The 19,029-nt window shown below is 37.1% G+C and overlaps 1 protein-coding gene across 2 annotated transcripts in view; it reads left to right on the top strand.

Annotated features, from left to right (window-relative positions):
• The first annotated feature begins 262 nt into the window (after positions 1–262).
• LOC150101446 (mitogen-activated protein kinase kinase kinase 11-like) overlaps positions 263–19,029 on the top strand; it is a 201,724-nt gene continuing 182,957 nt past the window's right edge. For both annotated transcript variants that reach the window (XM_090400189.1, XM_090400188.1), the window contains exon 1: positions 263–1,216. In XM_090400189.1, the coding sequence (XP_090256315.1) occupies positions 505–1,216 (712 nt within the window). In that variant the 5' untranslated portion in view covers positions 263–504. The remainder of the gene's footprint in view (positions 1,217–19,029) is intronic.

Below are 19,029 nucleotides of genomic sequence, written 5' to 3'. Positions count from 1 at the left end.
CGGTTCTTGAATTAGGTGACACCTGCTATTCCTAAAACAGCCGTCTCTGAGAGATTTGAAATCATGCAATTAAAAATAATTTTTGTTGCGAGTATCGTACCAAAAGTGTAAAGCCCATTTCTGAACCAATCGAAGGTCTCGTCACACCTAAGCAGAAGGTTTGTGCCTAATATGGCGGAGTGTAGTTGTTTAGGGGCTATTTGGGTACTATGTTATGCGTGTGTATGGTGTTTATTGAGGGTGTATATTTGTATATAAGCAACCCAAGCTGCCCCCTTCTGCTCATTCTTTGGTATTTATTGATGTATACTCATTTCTTCGCGATCATTCCTCTATTGTAATGATTTATTGAATATTCGGATAGGTTTAGGCCTAACAGTATGTAAATGAGCTGCATTCATCGAAGTAGCCTCCAGGCTCCTTCAAGAGACTGGTATAGGAGGGCCCCTTACCGGTTCAGAATTAAATACGAGGGGCTTACGTCCTAGCCGAATTTATTGACGGATGCCTAGTATTATTATATTGTCCATGGAACCAATTCAGGTCCCTCTGCGAGGCGAGAATGGCCGTGAAGACAGAAATAGGTTTTGGACAGCTATCTATGACTATGAAGCGGCAGGTGAAGATGAACTGTCATTACGACGTGGTGAACAGGTGGAAGTGCTATCCAAAGACGCAAAAATATCTGGCGATGAGGGCTGGTGGACAGGAAAGATTAACGAGAAAGTTGGAATTTTCCCGAGTAATTTTGTAACACAACAAGATGTTAATAATGTGGAACCGGTAGGAAATGATGGTAGGCCATTTGAAATTAACTTCTGTGAATTAGAACTTGAGGAGGTTATAGGTGTAGGAGGATTTGGAAAAGTATATCGGGGCTTTTGGAGGGAGCAGGAGGTTGCAGTTAAAGCTGCCAGACAAGATCCCGACGAGGACATCAGTGTAACTACGGAGAATGTGAGGCAAGAAGCGAAACTTTTCTGGTTGTTAAATCATCCGAACATTGTTACCTTAAAAGGTGTGTGTTTGGAAGAACCAAATTTGTGCTTAGTAATGGAATACGCGCGTGGAGGACCACTGAATAGGGTTCTGAGTGGTAGAAAAATTTTACCGGATGTACTAGTTGACTGGGCTATCCAGATTGCTCGTGGCATGTTTTACTTACATTCAGAAGCACCAATTTCTTTGATACACAGAGATCTCAAGTCAAGTAATGGTAAGCGTCATTAATCCAAAATAAGATGACTTGGAATTTTATATAAAAATATAATTTTACCATGAATTGGTTATACTTTTTAAACGTATTGTTTCAACGTATTGCTACTTAAACAAACAAAAAAAAAAATAGACATATTTGAGGATTCATATAGTCCTACAGAAATAAATAAATAAACAGTTCATTTGAGTAGAATCAAATTATTTTATCGTGGAATCATATATTATTGTATGAGTTTTGGGTTTTCCAAGCTTATTGATATATCATTACATTATGGTTTCAATATGCTAAAACAGCTTTACTCTTATGGTAATGATAGTCTTTCATTTGTCAATATAAGAACGTCATTGTTCTTATTTCTTAGATGCAAGCATAAAAACAATGAGTTTGTTGTAGATTTTCATCAGTATAGCGAAACAGTAGTAGAAATATAGTGTGTAGAATATGGCAGGTAATTTTAGAATTGTTTATGTAATAGTTTCTAGCCATATAATATTGTAGATGGTTACTGCATTTATTATAATTCTTGCAAAAAATTATTCATCATTGTGCTTATCATAACTGCATATATGTTCATAATAATCAATAGTAACTCTGAACCTTATAAGTATTTACAAGATTTTTGGTATTTTCTTGGCTGACAAGAATTGCATCCTTAATTTATATCAAATGCTGACATCATTCAGAACTAGAGTGCACTGGGAAGGGGAGATGAGGACAGGTGAGTCAATAGGAGCTATATGAGGAATTGAGTAAACTGGATGTGAATAAGGCTGTATGACTTGATATACTACTAGGTGTTTTGAGGGAATGTTCCAGGGAGTTTACAATAGCATTGATGTACCTTTTTAATATGAGTCTTAGATTGGGCCAAGTTCCAAAGAAGTAGACTGGGCTGAATTGTTCCCCCTTCAGTATGGGAGGCTTTAAATTATAGGCCAATCTGTACATCTGGAGTTGTTTTTAAATTGTTAGAGAGGTTAGTTAGGACTAAAATTCAGAATTGGGTTGATAATTGGAACATTCATCTTTGATGGACAGCATGGGTCTGTTAAAGGAAGATTGTGTTTTTGCCATGTACTTATAACAAGATTAAAATGCATTGGACATGAGAGATACATATACAGTGGTATATTTACTTTTTTAAAAGGGGCTTAAATAACTTAAATAGGATAAGCTGGTGATTAAATTGCAATGGATGGAATTGGATTGTAGATTATTGCACTAGATAGGAGATTGGTTGTCTGATAGGTATTGGTATATGTTGTTAATGGGGCATTATATCAAGCAATACTTAGTCTTTATTTGAGTTGTAAGTCAGCAGTTAGAATTGAAAGAAGTACAGGAAGATGGTTTAATGTTAAATCTGGTGTCAGACAAGGATGTACATTATTCCCTCTCTTATTCATTATCTATATGGATCACATTATGAAGGAAAGTGGTATTAAACATGATATTAAAATTGGAGATGTTAATCTCAGCTCTTTGCTTTATGTGGATGATGTTATACTTCTAAATAAATCTGCTACAAGTCTGCAATATTCCCTGACTAAATCGAATAACTGTTGTAATAGATATTTTATGAAGGTCAGCATTAAGAAGACAGACAATGAAAATGGGCAGAAACATTGAAAATATCAACTGCATTGTGAATGGAGAACTAATAGAACAAGTAAAACATTTCAGCTACTTAGGCATGATTTTTAGTGAAGATGGTAAGTTAAATATGGAAATAGACAACAGAATCAACAAAGCTGGTATGGTAGGAAGTCAGCTGAATAAATTTATATGGAATAGAGAGAAATTAGCCAAAACATTAAATTAGCTGTATACAAGGCAGCGCTTAAACCAATTTTAATTTATGAATCTGAGAGCTGGGTTAGAAGTAAAACACTTGACCAAAGACTAGGGACCGCAGATATGAGAGTCCTGAAAAAGATTAGAGGCGTGAACAGATGGCATCAATGGCAATATCATATTAAAAACGAGGATATTAGGAAAGAGCTTGACATTATCAGCATCCAGGAATGTGTTAGCTGAGCTGATCTCACTTAAACAGAATGGGAGAGGGAAGATTAGCAAAACAAGTGTTCTTTGCCAGGTTGGCGGGAAAAAGACCCAGAGGATGACCAAAATATAGGTGGATTGATACAATAAAAAGTGCTTTAGAAGATGGAAGTATAAGATCTGATAATGTTGGAGTCTTGACAGGGCACAGATTGATTTGGAGGAAAATTGTAGATAGGAAGTTAGTAATGATGTAAATTTTTCATGTAGTACTGTCGTATCCGCTCACCAGCCAAAAGGCTGCGTGTTTGAATCCCGCCATGGGCATGGATGTTCGTTTTGTCTGTGGAAATACTAGTGGCTGTCGATAGTGTTGGTGTAGTTGCGGTCAGTTCGTGGATTGAGTGGTTGAGACAGTTGTAGAGTAGGTGCCCTCCCTCGATGAGTCTTTGGACTCCCTGGAGGTGTCAAATAATAATAATTATAATAATAATATCCTGTGTACCCCTTGAGGGTAAATATCAGGAATTTGATGATGACGAAGCGAGAAATTAGCCAAAACACAAAGTAGCAGTATATATGACACTGTTTTAACTAGTTTAAGTTAAGCATTTGAGAGTTGGGTTAGAAACACTTGATCAAAGATTAGAGACCATGAATATGGTCTCTAATCTTTGATCAAGTTTGAGAAAGGTTGGGAAGGGGGATGGGCAGATCGCATCAGTAGCTGAATTATATTAGGAAGGAACTTTATGTTGTTTTTACTTAAGAATGCATGAGCAGGGATAATATAAGGTTGTATAGGCTTTAAACAGAATGGGAGAAGAAAGGTTAATGAAAACAGGTGTTTGATTCTGAGATGGTAGGAAAAAAAGAACCAGAGGGAATAATCAGAATGATCTAGGTGAATTGATCATCAGAAGTGCCTTAGAAGACTGAAATTATATATACAATATGGAATGCTGACAAGTAATAGACTAATTTTGGTTAAATTGTTGATAGATTAGTAATAATATAAATCATATAGTCATAATAGCCTGTACACCTCCTTGAGGGTACATATCAAGAAAATGATGACTTAAGGATGTTAAGCAGCTGCATGATATTCAGTGAGTAACAAGAAAGTTCTACCTAGAGAGCACCAGATATTTTCGTATGATAAAATAGTCAAAATTTTGTATCAGTTTATTTATTTTTTTTTGGGGGGGGGGGAGAGTATATCTTTGAAATTTGGAATAGATATATAGCTCTAAACAAACAATCTTTCTAATCCTATATGAACTTCTTTTCTTATTGATTTCCCTTCTTCCCCACAGTGCTTTATCGATTCAGAGTCAAAATTAGATAAATGGAAAGATACAGACCTGCGCTTAACCCTGTAAGGAACATGGAGAATAGACCATAGATTCTGGCTCAGTGTCTAATTCTCACTTTCATCGATGGACCATGCTATTAGGCGTCCATCTAGAATAAAAAAATGGCAGTGGACTGCCAGTTGTGGTGTTATCTGAATAAATTGCATTCTGTATAGCCTCAAACAAAACAACCCCAAACAAAAATGATGGTACAGTATAATGAAATGTCATGCCAGCTAGTGTGTTGCCTGGTTAAACAAGGTCTCTGCTATTTTTATGAAGGAACTATGATGAAAAGAGAAAAGTGAGTTACTTGATCAAACCAGGCTTCTTCAGAATTGATAATGCCATCAGCATAAGAAATATCAACAAAAAAAGAAGTGGAACTAGCTGAATGAGTGCAGTTATTGTCAATATTTGTTACAGAAATGATAAAGGCTAAAACAGATAAGATACTGATAAATAATAATAAGTATGAGAAGTTATATTTAGTCAGTTTTGTTCAGGAAAAGGATGTAGTAGCTATTATTCAGCACAAAGATAATCATTTTGAATCTGAGACAGTTTAAGCATGATGTGGATAAATTTGAAAATTTGAAGTTGGACATTTAGACTTATTTGTGCCTATGGTCCTAGGAAAGGTTCTAAGTATAGAAGAAATATTAATTTTTTGAGTTGAGAGAGAGACTGGTGTTATAAAAATGTTGGTTCTTGTTAGAGATCTAAACAGCAGAGCAGGAAATGAATTCTAGATAGACATTATTATTATTATTACGGGTATCTCCATGGAGTCAGTAGACTCATCGCGGGAGACCCAAACTATCAAAACCACATCAATCATATCTCTTCTTGGATTCATTTACAGATAAAGAACTCACGATTGAGTCAGGCAATGCATTTCACTCATTCACCACCCTTCAGGTGAAAAACTTCGTTCTCTCACCCTTTTAACCACACTTTTCTTTAATTTCCAGGGATGACCTCTTGTTCTCCCATCACTATCACGCAGCTGAAATATTTTCCTGCATCAATCTTATAAAAACCTTTTAGTAATTTAAATGTTTCTATCATATCCCCCTCTTCTCCACCTATCAACCAACCTCTGCAATCCACAAGCTCTCAATCTATCAATGTAGGGAGCATTTTTTACATCACTCACCAACTTAGTCACTCTCCTCTGAACTCTCCCCCACAACCTCCTCATCTCCAAGGAATCCAGGTGACCAGACCTGAGCACAGTAATCCAAATGTGGAAGTATCAATGCTTTATAAAGGAGAATAATAACCTCTTTATGATATTATGAGAAAATTTTGAATGAAGAACAGAGCTTATAATAACGGTAATGGCCTGAATTTTTGTCAAAGATGTCGCTATAGACACCATATTGTAAATTAAGGTGCAGAAATTCACTTTTCCGTACACAAAATGTTGAAGAATTCTTCAGTTGAGGATGTGAGTTAGTCACTACAAATATGTCATCATTTTCCTTTTAGGCTCACTGGCCTGTCATGGCCAAGTAGCTTAGTTTGCTTAGATACTGCTTATGATAGGGTAGTTAATCCTTTCTGAATGTTGTGGAATATGGCTGTAAATTGCATGTGTTCTTCTGGACAGTTAATCTGTTTTGCAGGACGAAAAACCAGAGTTTCCAGGGGCAAAAACCTTCGACCTCCATATGGTACCATCTAACTCGCTTTCAGTTGAATAGCCCTAAAGTTTCTTTGTGGTAAATTGGATTAGAACTCGGTCACTTTTCAAGAAATGCTTCATCTGTACTGACAGCTACATAGGTTCATCGCACACCATGCTTGAAATAAAAATGTACAGAAATTTACTATAGTAGAAAATTCTACACCTTGTGAGTGTTATATGTGGGGATGTAATGGTTGGGAAAATAGAAATTTGTTGACGTCTGGAAATTATAGTTGTTGAATACCTCATGACAAACACTGTTCCAGAGAAAAGTAGATAAAATGAAAGAGAAGCAGGTTCAGTGTGTTTGCAGTTGGACTGAAAAGAGATATTGGGCAGCTTACTCTTCTCTTAACAGGCCAGAGTAGAGGAATGATGAATGACAGTTCATTGGAGCATTATCCATTGAAGTACTTGAAACAGTGTGCATATGGAATGAAGGAGTGATTATCTATTAAGCAATAATTCTAAATAGAGAATTGCTGTTATCTGCTGTATCCTTCTTAGGAAAAGTTAAAGGAACTTATAAAATATAAGAAATGTCTTATTTACTTTGTTATTGTTGATATTTTCACATTAGTTCAGGATATAGGGCATAGGAAAGGTTATTGTTAAATAGCTTAGAAATGGTAGGAAGAGTACTCTCAGTAGAATCAGAGAAGATAAAGGTGACAAAAAAAAAAGTGAAGTTTAAAGTTATTCTGGATGTGGAGTAAATACTTTGAAAGATGCATTAGAGTGATTGAACAGTAGTCATCAACAACAACCATGGGTCCAATGCCTGTAGGTGTCTGATGCCATCTTGATATGATTCTTCCATTGCATTCTATTTTGTGCAAGATGACTCAGTTTGTGTTTAGAATTTCTGCAGCATTTGACAATGTCATCGCCCCATTCTCTGTTTGGTCTTCCTTTTTTTGTTGTTTCCTTCCATCATCCCAAACAGCAGCATTTTTATTTTCCTCTCATCGTTCATTTTACATATATGGCCAAAGAGACATAGTTTCCTTTTGATTATTTTCTGGATCAGGTTTTCTTTTGGTTGTATTTGTCTGTAGATTTTCTCATTGTTCACTTTCTGAATCCAGCTTATTCTCAAGATCTTTCTATAGCACTTCCTCTCAAATGCAAATATCCTCCTTTCAGATTCTCTCAGGAGTACCCAGGCCTTTCATCCATAGAGAACGCTTTATGCTGTATGGATGCGATATGGATATATCTTTATAGCTCGGCTCTTCCATATTTTATCCATGGCTTTTAAAATAGTTGTTGCTCTGGCTATTCTGATTTTTATCTCTTTTTTTGGGGTCCAAGTTATGCATCATGTGGCATCCAAGATATGTGAAGTTCCACATTTTCCAGTTGAAATCCTATGGTAACTCTGTTCAGTAACTCCTGTTGTCATTGTTTTAGTTTTTTATAAAAGTTGACATTTAGTCCATATCTTTTTCCTTCTGTGTATAGTGTTTGCAATGTCCTTTCCAGCCTTGCTGTATCTTCTTCAATCAGGACGATGTCGTCTGCAAAGCAGAGGTAGTTTATTCTCATGCCATTTATTGAAATGCCTCCACCTTCTTCTTTAATCTTATCTAGTGTTCTTTCTAGATGTGTGATGAAGATGATTGGTGATATTGGGTCCCCTTGTCTTGTGCCTTGACTAGTGACAAACCAATCTCCAGTCGCACCTGCTATCCTAATTTTTGCTTGTGCTTGGCTGTTTATATCTTTCAGCAGGCAGATCAATTTATTGACCACACCATAGGATTCCAAGACAGCCCATCTTATATTTTGGTCAATATTATCAGATGATTTTTGGAAGTCCACGAAACAGCAGTATATCTTTTTTGTTCTTTCTTTGAGCTTTCTCTGCTATTAGTCTTAGTGCAAGTATTTGTTGCATACTTCGATCTTTTTGAAATCTGGCTTGCTCATCAGGAATATGTGCCTCCATATGATCCTTCAGGTGTTCTGTTAGTATTTTCATCAGCACTTTGCCAAGATGACTCATTAATGCAATAGTTCTGTAATTGGTGCATTCTAAAGCACTGCCTTTCTTATGAAGAACAACCAAGACCGATTTTTTCCACTCTTCGGAGGCATACCCTGATCTCCGATCTCCATATTTCATTACATAGCAAATACTTGCATTTTTTTTACAACTGATTCTCCCCCATATTTTAGCATCTCGCCTATTATGTTGTCATCTCCAGGACTCTTATTGTTCTTGATGTTTTATTGTCTTATTCACCTCCTCTTCCAAGGTGTCATTTTCAAAAGATCTCTGCTGGTGGTGCTTTTAGTTCTTGGATTACTTCTGTTGCAGTATTATTCAGTTGATTTTTATATAGTTCGCTGCAATATCTTGTCCATCTGTATATGATTTTGGTCTTGTCCATCAATACTTTACCATCTTCATCTTTGACTGCTACTGATCTTGTTTGCCACTTCCTATTGACATTTCTTATAAGTTTGTAGACCTCTCTAGTTTTGCGTTCTCCATAGCTGTTCAATGTCTTTGCACTGGTCCTCCAACCATTTGGCTTTATCAGATCTTGCTACTTTCCGTACTTCATTGCATTTTTGACACTATAACTCATCTGCTGCCTTTGAATTATCTCTTAAGTTTCAGTTCTCTTGTACCAATTTTAGGGTTTCCTGAGTTATCCATTTCTTGTTAATCTTTTCTCTTTCAGGAATTGCCTTCCTCTACTGCTTTTTTAAGCACTGTAGTCAGTCGTTCTGCTCTTGTATTTATATTTTGTTTTTCATTTGGGGTCTTAAGCTTAGTTTCCAATATGTTCTGATATGCTGTTCTTAGCCTGTCTTCATTTAGTTTTGAGATGTCTCTAGCTTTTTGGAACTTTCCTTTGTACTTCTGTTTCAGTTTTATTCTTATATTCGCAATCGCTAAGCTGTAGTACGAATCAATATCAGCTCCTTGGAGTGATCTGCTGAGTATTAATATCAGGTCAATCATATTCCTGTGTTTGCCATCAAAGGAGTGCCATGTCCATTTACGACAATCTTTTTGTTGAAATTTGGTACTGTAAATCATCAGGTTGTTATTCGTGACAAATTCCAGAAGCATCTCTCCACGTTGATTTCGTTCTCCATATCCAAATTTTTCCATAACCTTTTTCCCATTCTGTGTTATTTTTGCCAATCTTTGCATTCCAGTCTCCTCCAATGACGAGTATATATCCTGTTTTGGCATCTCATCAATTTCTAGTTGTAGATCCCTGTAAAATCTTCCAATGTTTCACTTACACTCTCTGCAGTGGGCGCATGTATTTGAATACTCGTGATATTAAATGGTTGGGCACTGAATCTTGCAACCATTATTCTTTCATTAACTGGTTTGTATCCTATCATTGCCTGACAGGCCTTGTTACTTAGCAGGAAACCTATGCCTGCTTCATGCTTACTTTCATTTCCTGACCAGAGAACTCTTCCACCATTTGATTCTCCTGACAATGTCCATATCATTTCTGAAATACCCAATATATCACATCTGTATTTCTTCTTGAAGCAACTGCAATTTTCCAGTTACCCAGAGTGTACAGACATTCCATGTACCAATTGATAGTTTGAGTTTTTTGTCTTTGTTTTTAGTAACTGATTTTTTGATCCAACCTTGATTACTCAATTGAGGATGTGGACCTTGTTTGACTGGGCAATGTCTGAGCTGGCATGAGTCTTTTCTCTTATTCTTTGGCATCAGATTTCAATCGTGCTTGCTTTTTACTGTCAGCACATCGACACTTATCTGACAAACCCTTAGTCTTCCTTGAAGAGCTTGGGAGAGATGCAAGAAGGAGCATATAGATTTAAGCTTAGGGCAGTCTGAGCTCGCCTTGATGCAGTACCTTCATTGGACTTCTGTGGCATTTTATAGAGTTACTGGGGTTGTCATTAACCCACCACATCCTGTTAGTATTTCAGCTTCTTGCCCGGGACTGCTTATTGGCTATTTGCAGCTGGCCACCATCTCTAGTGGCCATTCCCTGATCCGCAACCTGGGGACCCGTCCGGTAGCATGTAGCTTTGCCTCTGGTGGGGAAAGACCCCAGACCCCAGAACAGTAGTAGTAGTAGAAAAATATTCAAGAGGAATGAAAAACTCTGGACAACATGAAATGTTTTTAGGGAGATTTTAGGTGCACTACCCCAAACATGTGACAGTGTTCTAAGCATGGATGGATGGATTTGGAATTTGTACAGGGTTAGTTGCTGGATGGGTGAAAAAATGCCTAGTTTTTTAGAGGCAGAGGGAGCTGTTGGTGTGATGTGATATGTTTATACCAGAGAGGCAAATGTCAATCCAGAGAAAGATCTGATTCTGTTTGGTGATTTTTGTATTACTGAAAGTAAGAGTAGACAAGCTGTGAGATCCATTTTGTGAGATAAAAAGACAAGACTGCATTTGGAAAGCAATCTGGTTATCTTTCCCCCCATTGAAAGATGATATTTAAGGGTACTGGTTGCAGAACTCTTGAAACTTGATGTTTAAGTTGGGCAAATATCAGTAAAGGTCAATATAGCAGGTTAGTAGAAGAGATATTTGCATTAAGTCATTGTTTATAGCAAACACTTTCTTACCTTATTCTTCTTGGAAAAGTTGAAAGCATATAAAATATAAGAAATGTCTTATTTACTTTGTTATTGTTGATAGTGATATCTTATACTGGTTCAGGATATACAGGGATACTTCTAAAATACAAAGTGATTACCATTTTAAGTAGGTTAAAAATTAGGCAGTGATAGAACAGTAGTAGTAATTGTGGGAAAATATTCAAGAAGAATGGAATTAATTCAGGAACCAGAACCTTCTTAAACAGCCATAAGGCAGTTTCTGCAGGCAGGCTGCTAGATAATACATGGACTGAACCTGATGGTAACACATGTGGAATCTTTTAAATTAACTGACAAATAATCCTGTTAGTCCATTAAGTTGCACTTGGATGGAGTGTGAGTATAGCAGTATATAAGGAGCAATGTTGATGCCACACACACATTGGAGTTGGGTGCATACCCTGTATGGGAGTTAAGAGCACAAGTCCTCCTCAAGCTGCATGTCCCTGTTCTGTAAGTTTCCTGTACCAACCCCATCATGAAAGATAACAAATACTAGTGTCACTGCGGATATAAATAAATCTCTCCAAAAAAAAAATCACAAAAATATGAAGAATAGAACAAAAAGAAGTTACAACCCCCTAACCCCCCCCCCAAAATCTAACACCAGCATTTCAGACAGTAAAAACACTTTTTTGGCACTTAGAGCTCCAGATGTTCACCAGGGGACATTTGGCATTATAAGTGCATGATATTTGCTTAGTTTCTTGCTAACGAGTTGGTAGATATAAGGAAGACTGAAATGGGTTCAAGTAATTTTGATAAGACTGGATTGCTATGGATCTTACTTTACTGGAACATGCATTGTTAGTCGAGCTTTACTGTCAACGATGTGGTAATACTAATGCTGCATTTTGAGAATTCTGGCATTTGAACGATAGGAGAAAAGGTCCAGTGACAATAAATCTTAGAAAAATAATTTTACGATTTGAAAATAACGGATCTTTAGCAGTGAGGCCAGGATGAGGGTGCAAACGGATTATCCTCAACAAATTCACAAAGTTGTATCTGCTGTCATGGAACGAAGAATGAATAAAGCACAAGAGTTCCATGTTCTAGAGTGTACTTGCACCAAGTTTGGTTGAATTTTGTTGGATATGATACTTTTTTTGCTATAGGGCTCTGAACACCTTTAATTGTGGCCACCTTGTATATAAGGACATCTGACAAAAAAAAATATACTGGTGATCAGAATTAAAGTCTCTGTTTCAGGCCTTGTGGAGTAACATCCAGTTATCAAAATTCTGCTAAACTTTCCAGGAATATATTTTGTGTCATGCAGAAGTTATATTTGAGGGGTGCTATATGATGTGCTGCATGTAGATGTAGTAATTTTTCTGTGTAAGTAGGAGAAAAGCTACACAAGTAAATAACATTTTTATTCACTTCTATTATGCATTCATGGGCTGTACTGTTTCATATGTTGTCCTTCCTGATATATCACTAACTGCTTCCTTTGTGTGTTCAGCAGAAGAACACAACTGTCAGGAATGATGTTGTATTATGCTGTCTTTCAGTCCTGGCAAGTTATCGTGTTAATCCTGATAAATCATGTGTTTGAGAAATCCCAGAGCCAAAAGTCACAAAGGGTCAGATCAGATGAAAGAGGGTGCCGTGCATAGGGAAATGCACAGCTGATCACTCTGACTTATGGAAAAATGTTCTCAAAGAACCTCCTCTACAGATTGACTGATATGTGGGGAGTTCCCATTCTGCATGAAAATGACTGAATTCATGCACAGGCTCTTCTGCAGCTGTGGCACAATAAAATTGTTTATCATATCAGGTTACCTCTCAGCAGCAACTGAGCTGGTCACAGGACCTGACTGGTAAATATCTTCAAAGAAAGATGGTCCAGTGATAAATAAAGCTCTAAACCCACATTGGGTGAATGAAGAGAAATTTGTTGGATTGCATGTGTGTTTTGTGTAGCCGGATACCCAGCAATTGTGGGTATTCACAGCTCCATTCAGATAAAATTGAGCCTCATCTCCCTACAAAATCATACACGGCCATACAGCATCCAACTCCACTTGAGCAAGGAATGTTAAAACTAATGTCAGTTGACTTTTAAAGTCCTGTGGGTAACACAGAAGTTATCTTGAATGGGTAGAAATGTAGAATCTTCCATAGAATTTTCCAGACATTGTGTAATGCATATCCATATGTCTTGATACAGCACATGCACTGCAGGTACCAATACTGTTATTCATTGCTTGCTCCACAATGACACTAGCAACTTCATTGACTTGTGAGCTGACTTTGGCATTTGTTAAGGTGACAAAATTTGCAGAGTGGAGGAACAACATTGCAGTTGTTTGGTATAGTACAGCTTCACAACAAAGCACGTCGGGGCAGGGTAAGTGTACCATCACCATAGACAGTAATAACAACCAGAATGAAGGGAAAAATCCTGTCCATCTTTTTAAATACTCTGGTCACCTGCCGAGTTGCATGATTTGCAAATTCCATACATTTGGTGTTTTCATTGACCCTGGTTGTAAAATTTTAACTATTTTTTTCTCAGATATCATTTCTGCATGATGCACAAGTATTCCTGCAAAATTTTGCATAATTTGGATCACTAGATGGCACTTCAAAAGGCCTTAAATAAGACTACTTTAATTTTGATCACTTTGTGTGTGTGTGTGTGTGTGTGTGTGTGTGTGTGTGTGTGTGTGTGTGTGTGTGTAAAGGACATAATTGGCATTACTGAGACAAAGAGGACAAAAAGAGGTGAGAAGATTCAACACTAAACATGAAATTAACTTCTTGATTAAAAAGCAGCTTCAAGTAGTGATGTGGTCTCACTTTAAAATGAGGAAATGGACAACAAAACTTATTTCTGCCTATGGTACCACAGAATGTTCTTCGAAGGAAGAAGTGGAAGAATTTTTCGAGTCACTAGAACAGGCAGGTGACAAAGAAAATGGAAAAATAGTCCTTGTTGGTGATCTAAACAGCAGAAGTGAAAGTGAATGCCATCATGTATATTATTATTATTATTATTATTAAAACAAGACCTCATGGAGTCAAAGACTCATCTAGGAGGTCCTTTTATCTCACACACATCTCATCATACCGGGTCTTAAACACATTCAAACTCCTTGCAGACACCACACTCTCGGGCAAGGCATTCCAATCATTCACAACTCTGCACGAAAAAAAGCTGCCTCTTTATACAGTTTCCAGGTATGACCTCTGGTTCTCCCCTGATTTCCCACTATTCTATGTAGAACTTCTCCACCATTGATCCTATAACAATCCCTCACCAATTTGTAGGTCTCTATCATATCTCCCCTCTTCCTTCTCTCCACTAGACTCTGCAAATTACATCTTTTCAATCTTTCCTCATACTCGACATTCCAGAGGTCAGAAACTACCTTAGTCAGTCGCCTTTGCACCCTTTCCAACATCTCTTCATCCTTCTGAAAACCAGGTGACCAAATCTGGGCACAATAGTCCATGTGTGGCCTAATCAAAGCCTTATACAATGGAACAAGAATCTCCCTACTTCTACACGTCAGTGTCTTCCTCATCATTCCCAGAAGTCTTTGTGTTGTCTTCACAATTTTGGCGATGTGTCCCCTAAATTTTAGATCCTTATCCACTATCACTCCCAGATCTCTTATTTCCTCTACTTCCAACAATATATTCTCACCAAGCATAAATTCTGCATCCCATCTTTGTTTTCCAAATTTTAAAACCTTACATTTTGCAACATTGAACTCGCATCCCCATTTGCTTGCCCAATCACTCAATTTATTCAAGTCTTCTTGCAAGGCCACAACATCTTCACTACTCATTATGGTTCGTCCCAACTTTGCATCATCTGCAAACAACTGAATATCTCCATCCAAATCTTCGCCAATATCATTAATATACAAGTTAAATAGTAATGGCCCTAAAACAGATCCCTGAGGCACTCCACTAGTGACTTTCCTTTTCCTGGATATTGCACCCCCATACACAACTTGTTGATACCTATCAGATAGCCAGTCTCCAATCCAATGCACTAATCTAATATCCAACCCCATCTGCTCTAGTTTGACTGTCAACTTATCATGAGGTACTCTATCAAAAGCTTTTGCAAAATCCAAGTATATTACTGTGTATCCTTCTCCTCTGTCCAAGGAAGCAGTCACTTTATTGTAATGAGTAAGTAGATTACTAAAACACGACCTCCCTTTAGCAAATCCATGCTGTCCATCAAAGATTATACCATTGTTGTCAACCCAACTCTGGATCCTAGTTCTCACAAGCTTCTCCAACAACTTAACCACAACACCTGACACAGAGATAGGCCTATAGTTTGATGCTCGAGTTCGATCACCTCCTTTATGAAGTGGCACAATCTTGCCCTCCTTCCACTCTTTAGGGACTTGACCAAGTGCAAGACTCATATTAAAAAAATATGTCAAGGCAGGTGTCAACACTCTGGCACATTCCTTCAGAATACGCGGTGATATATTATCAAGTCCCACAGCCTTATTTACATCTAGTTTACTCAACTCCCCAAACACCTCTTGCTCACTTACAGTCAGTATCTCCTCCCCATCATCAACTGCTCTTAATCTCTCCATGAAGTCACATTCACAAGATTGAAAGATCTTTATGAACTGCATGGGAACATGTATATGGGAACAATTTTTGGGGAAAAAAAAATTGTAAAGCTAATAATAATGGTAAGTACCTTATTTTGACGTGTTTAAGATACCACCAAATATAAGACTAACCCAAAATTAAGAAATCAATATTTTACACATCTCCACTGTCTAATCATACACTCATATATGATGAGCGTATGATTAGACAGTGGCATCACATTTGGCATCACACGATGCCAAACTGTTTCTCTGAAGTTTTATTTCCATGTTCTTTTGCATAATTGATGACTTTTAACTTGAATTTTGAAGAATATGACAATCATTTTTTTTATATTTGGACATTTTTATGGGCTAGTGCTCAAAATATTGTTAATGCATTAACTTACTCCGCCAATGAGTTACAGACGTATGAATGCTTTCAGAGTTCCGATTGGTTTATTCAGAATCAGTCATTAATGACGTCATTCGACAGCGTTAACAAAGGCTAGTGATTGGCGGAAGCCTGTTCGCAGAGACAAGGTACTGGCAGTTTCGCCATGGCAACTGCGGGTCTCTCAACCGGTTCCCCCCCCTCCTGTGTATAAGACGACCTCCAATTTTTGGTCTAAAAATTTTAGAAAAAAGTATCTTTTTATGCATAGAAAAAGTATGGTATTTGCTGGATTTCTTCTCAGGATATGGGCCAGTCATTACTAACACCATTTTCCTGCAAGATGTGCCCAAGTTCACATGGAGAAGACAGGAAATATGAAAAGCCTTGTTGATTTCATCATTGTTGATAGTAATATCTTCATGCTGTTCAAGATAAAAGTGTTCAGAGGATTTGAAACTGGAAGTGATCATTACTTAGTGCTAAACAGGATAAAAATGGATATTGCATTCAAAAGAATAGTAAGTATGTAAGAAAGTTTTAAAAAGAATTAGTTGAGCAGCTTTTACAGGTAAGCTGTAGACTCAACTATACAAACATCATTGAAAAAAAACTTTTGAAGTAGTGTGAAAACAAGAACCAAACCTTGGAGTCTCAGTAGCAAACTATGAAGAAGACATTGATTCAGCTAGGGAAGTATATGATGAAGTTGTTTCAAAGATAGAAAAATATGAATCCCATGGTAGACACAATAAGTTCACAAACAGTTCTGGAAAAGAAGAAACCACACCAAAAGTTCCTAGCAAATAAGTCATTGGATGCCCTAAAAGAATTCAGAAAAAATGTAAGAGAGCTAATTAACTAAACAAATGTTGAAAAGACTGGTAAGAATATAGAAAATATCATGAAGATGGCAAAATGTTCTGCAGGCTATTTGTAAAAGGAATCAATGATGCTAGAAGTGACAAAAAACTGAAGATAAGGGTATCCTAGATGTCTTTTTTTATTATTATTATATTGATCACGTACATGAGAGGTTGAAGGACCTATAGGCACATCAGTGATGTGTGTCAGGTGCAGATGGGGATTGAGATAGTTTTTTTTTTTTTTTGGAAGAGTTGCAGGTTGTTGTTTTGGGATACTTCTTTAGGAAGTCTATTCCAGAGGACAGGTGGATGGAATGAGAGGTTGAATAAAAGCAGGTTCGGTGTGTTTGCAGTTGCAATGCTTGTATTAACAGGTGCAACATAAAGTGGAGGAATGACGGTTGCTTATTCACTGGACCAGTGACCGTGGAAGTAACTGTAGAATGCAGTACTGAAACACTGCATCTGTGAGAAATGAAGTGAGTCTGCAAGGGATCATCTGTGAGCCTAATTGCACATCTCTGGATGGCATCAAGACATTAAGGGAAGTTTTAGGTGCATCACCCCAAACATGTGAGCAGTATTCTAAACATGGATGGATTTGGGATATGTGTATAATGAATTGCTGGTTGGTGTCAAGTAGGCTTGAACAAGAGAATACTAAGTTTCTTAGATGCTGAGGAGGCTGTTGATGTGATGTATTTAGGCCAGGAAGGACTGGACGTAAATGTTGGTCCAAACAAAGAGATCCGATTTTGTCTAGTGATTTGTGTATTACTGAGGGTAAGGGTAGGTGAGCTGGGATCTCTTTTGCACAAGAAAGTGCAGGACTGTGTTTTGGTGGAATTGGACATATCAAGGATGTCCTCACTTCCATTGGAGAATAGTATGTAGATTAATGTTTAAGGCACTAGTTGTAGATGATCTTGTAGCCTGGGATGTCAGAGTACTGCATGGTGTATCAAATGAGTAGGATGAGTGGAAAGTACTATCATCTGCAAAGCTGTGGATGGGATTAATGGTTAATTTGAGGAGATCATTTATGTACAGGAGAAAGAGAATAGTAAGAGGTCAGAGCCTTGAAGCAGTGGGACCCATGGACTCATGAAGAGTGGGACTCATGACTCATAGACAACTACCAAAGAGAAAGCTGGCTACCCAATCAGAAGATGGTAGGGAGACAGACCAAAGGATGGCAATTTATTTAGTAGCCCTTGATGCCATTGTCAAAAGCTTTGGAAATGTCATGGGTGACAGCAGAAACCTTTCCATGGTATGTGTGTCCAGTTATGAGTGATGTAACCTACAAGGTTGCTGTGAATCTTGAATGGCATAATCTGTACATGTGGTCACTGATTAATTCATGGGCCTATAAGCATTGGTTATTGATAACGTTCTCCATTATTTTGGAGAGGACAGAGGTAATAGCAGTTGGTCTGAAGTCATTACTTTGAAAAACTGTTAAATGAAACAAGTAATGGCAAAATCATACTAGAACATTTTAAAGATGAGTACATATCAATACTCGAGGTAGAAAAAGCCATCAAAACCAAAAAAATGTGGAAAAGCTGCTGGAGTAGATGATATTCAATTAGAAATGCTTAAATGTGGAAGTATAAAAGTTTCGTAGTTGCTACACTGCATAATTTAGATGGCTTAGTCAGAAGGTCAAATTCCTGATGAATGGAGTAGAGCTCTCATAGTATCCATCTATAAAAAAAGGGAATAAAGCTGAATGTGAGAATTACAGAGGAATTTCTCTACTAAGTGTTCCAGGTAAGATTTATTCAAGCATACTTGAAAAGAGGTTGAGAATGATTGTGGAAGACAAGCTTTGAGAACAACAAGGGAGATTCAGGACAAATAGAAGTTGTCAGGATCAGATTTTCACTTCATGATAAATAACTTTAATTATTTTTTATCATTTTTCATCTCTGTAATGAGATTGTTTTACGCTGAGCATTAAGTAATGCGCAAGAGTTCAATTCCAAATTGGTGCAGAAATTTTAACTCTTTCTTTTAGAATCCTGAAATTTATTGACTCAAGTACTAATTAAAAATTATGTACATTTAATGAAACAAAAACATTTATATACATTTTAAATAAAATTACATAAAATAACTACAAAAATAACTGGATTGGAGGGCCTACTGAAATAAGTCTACACTTTAGATATCTCCTTATCTTAAAAGAATACAATCATTCATTCACTCTGACTCTTTCTACAACCGGTTTGTTCAACATATACTTATGTCTACCAGACTAAGCACCTTGTTCACTCAA

Source organism: Typopeltis vanoorti, chromosome 11 (assembly GCF_054136105.1).
Source record: "Typopeltis vanoorti isolate ZY-2024b chromosome 11, IOZ_Tvanoo_1.0, whole genome shotgun sequence".
Lineage (NCBI taxonomy): Eukaryota > Metazoa > Arthropoda > Arachnida > Uropygi > Thelyphonidae > Typopeltis > Typopeltis vanoorti.
The sequence above is the reverse complement of the archived record's forward strand: the minus strand, read 5'-3'. Positions and strand labels throughout refer to the sequence as shown.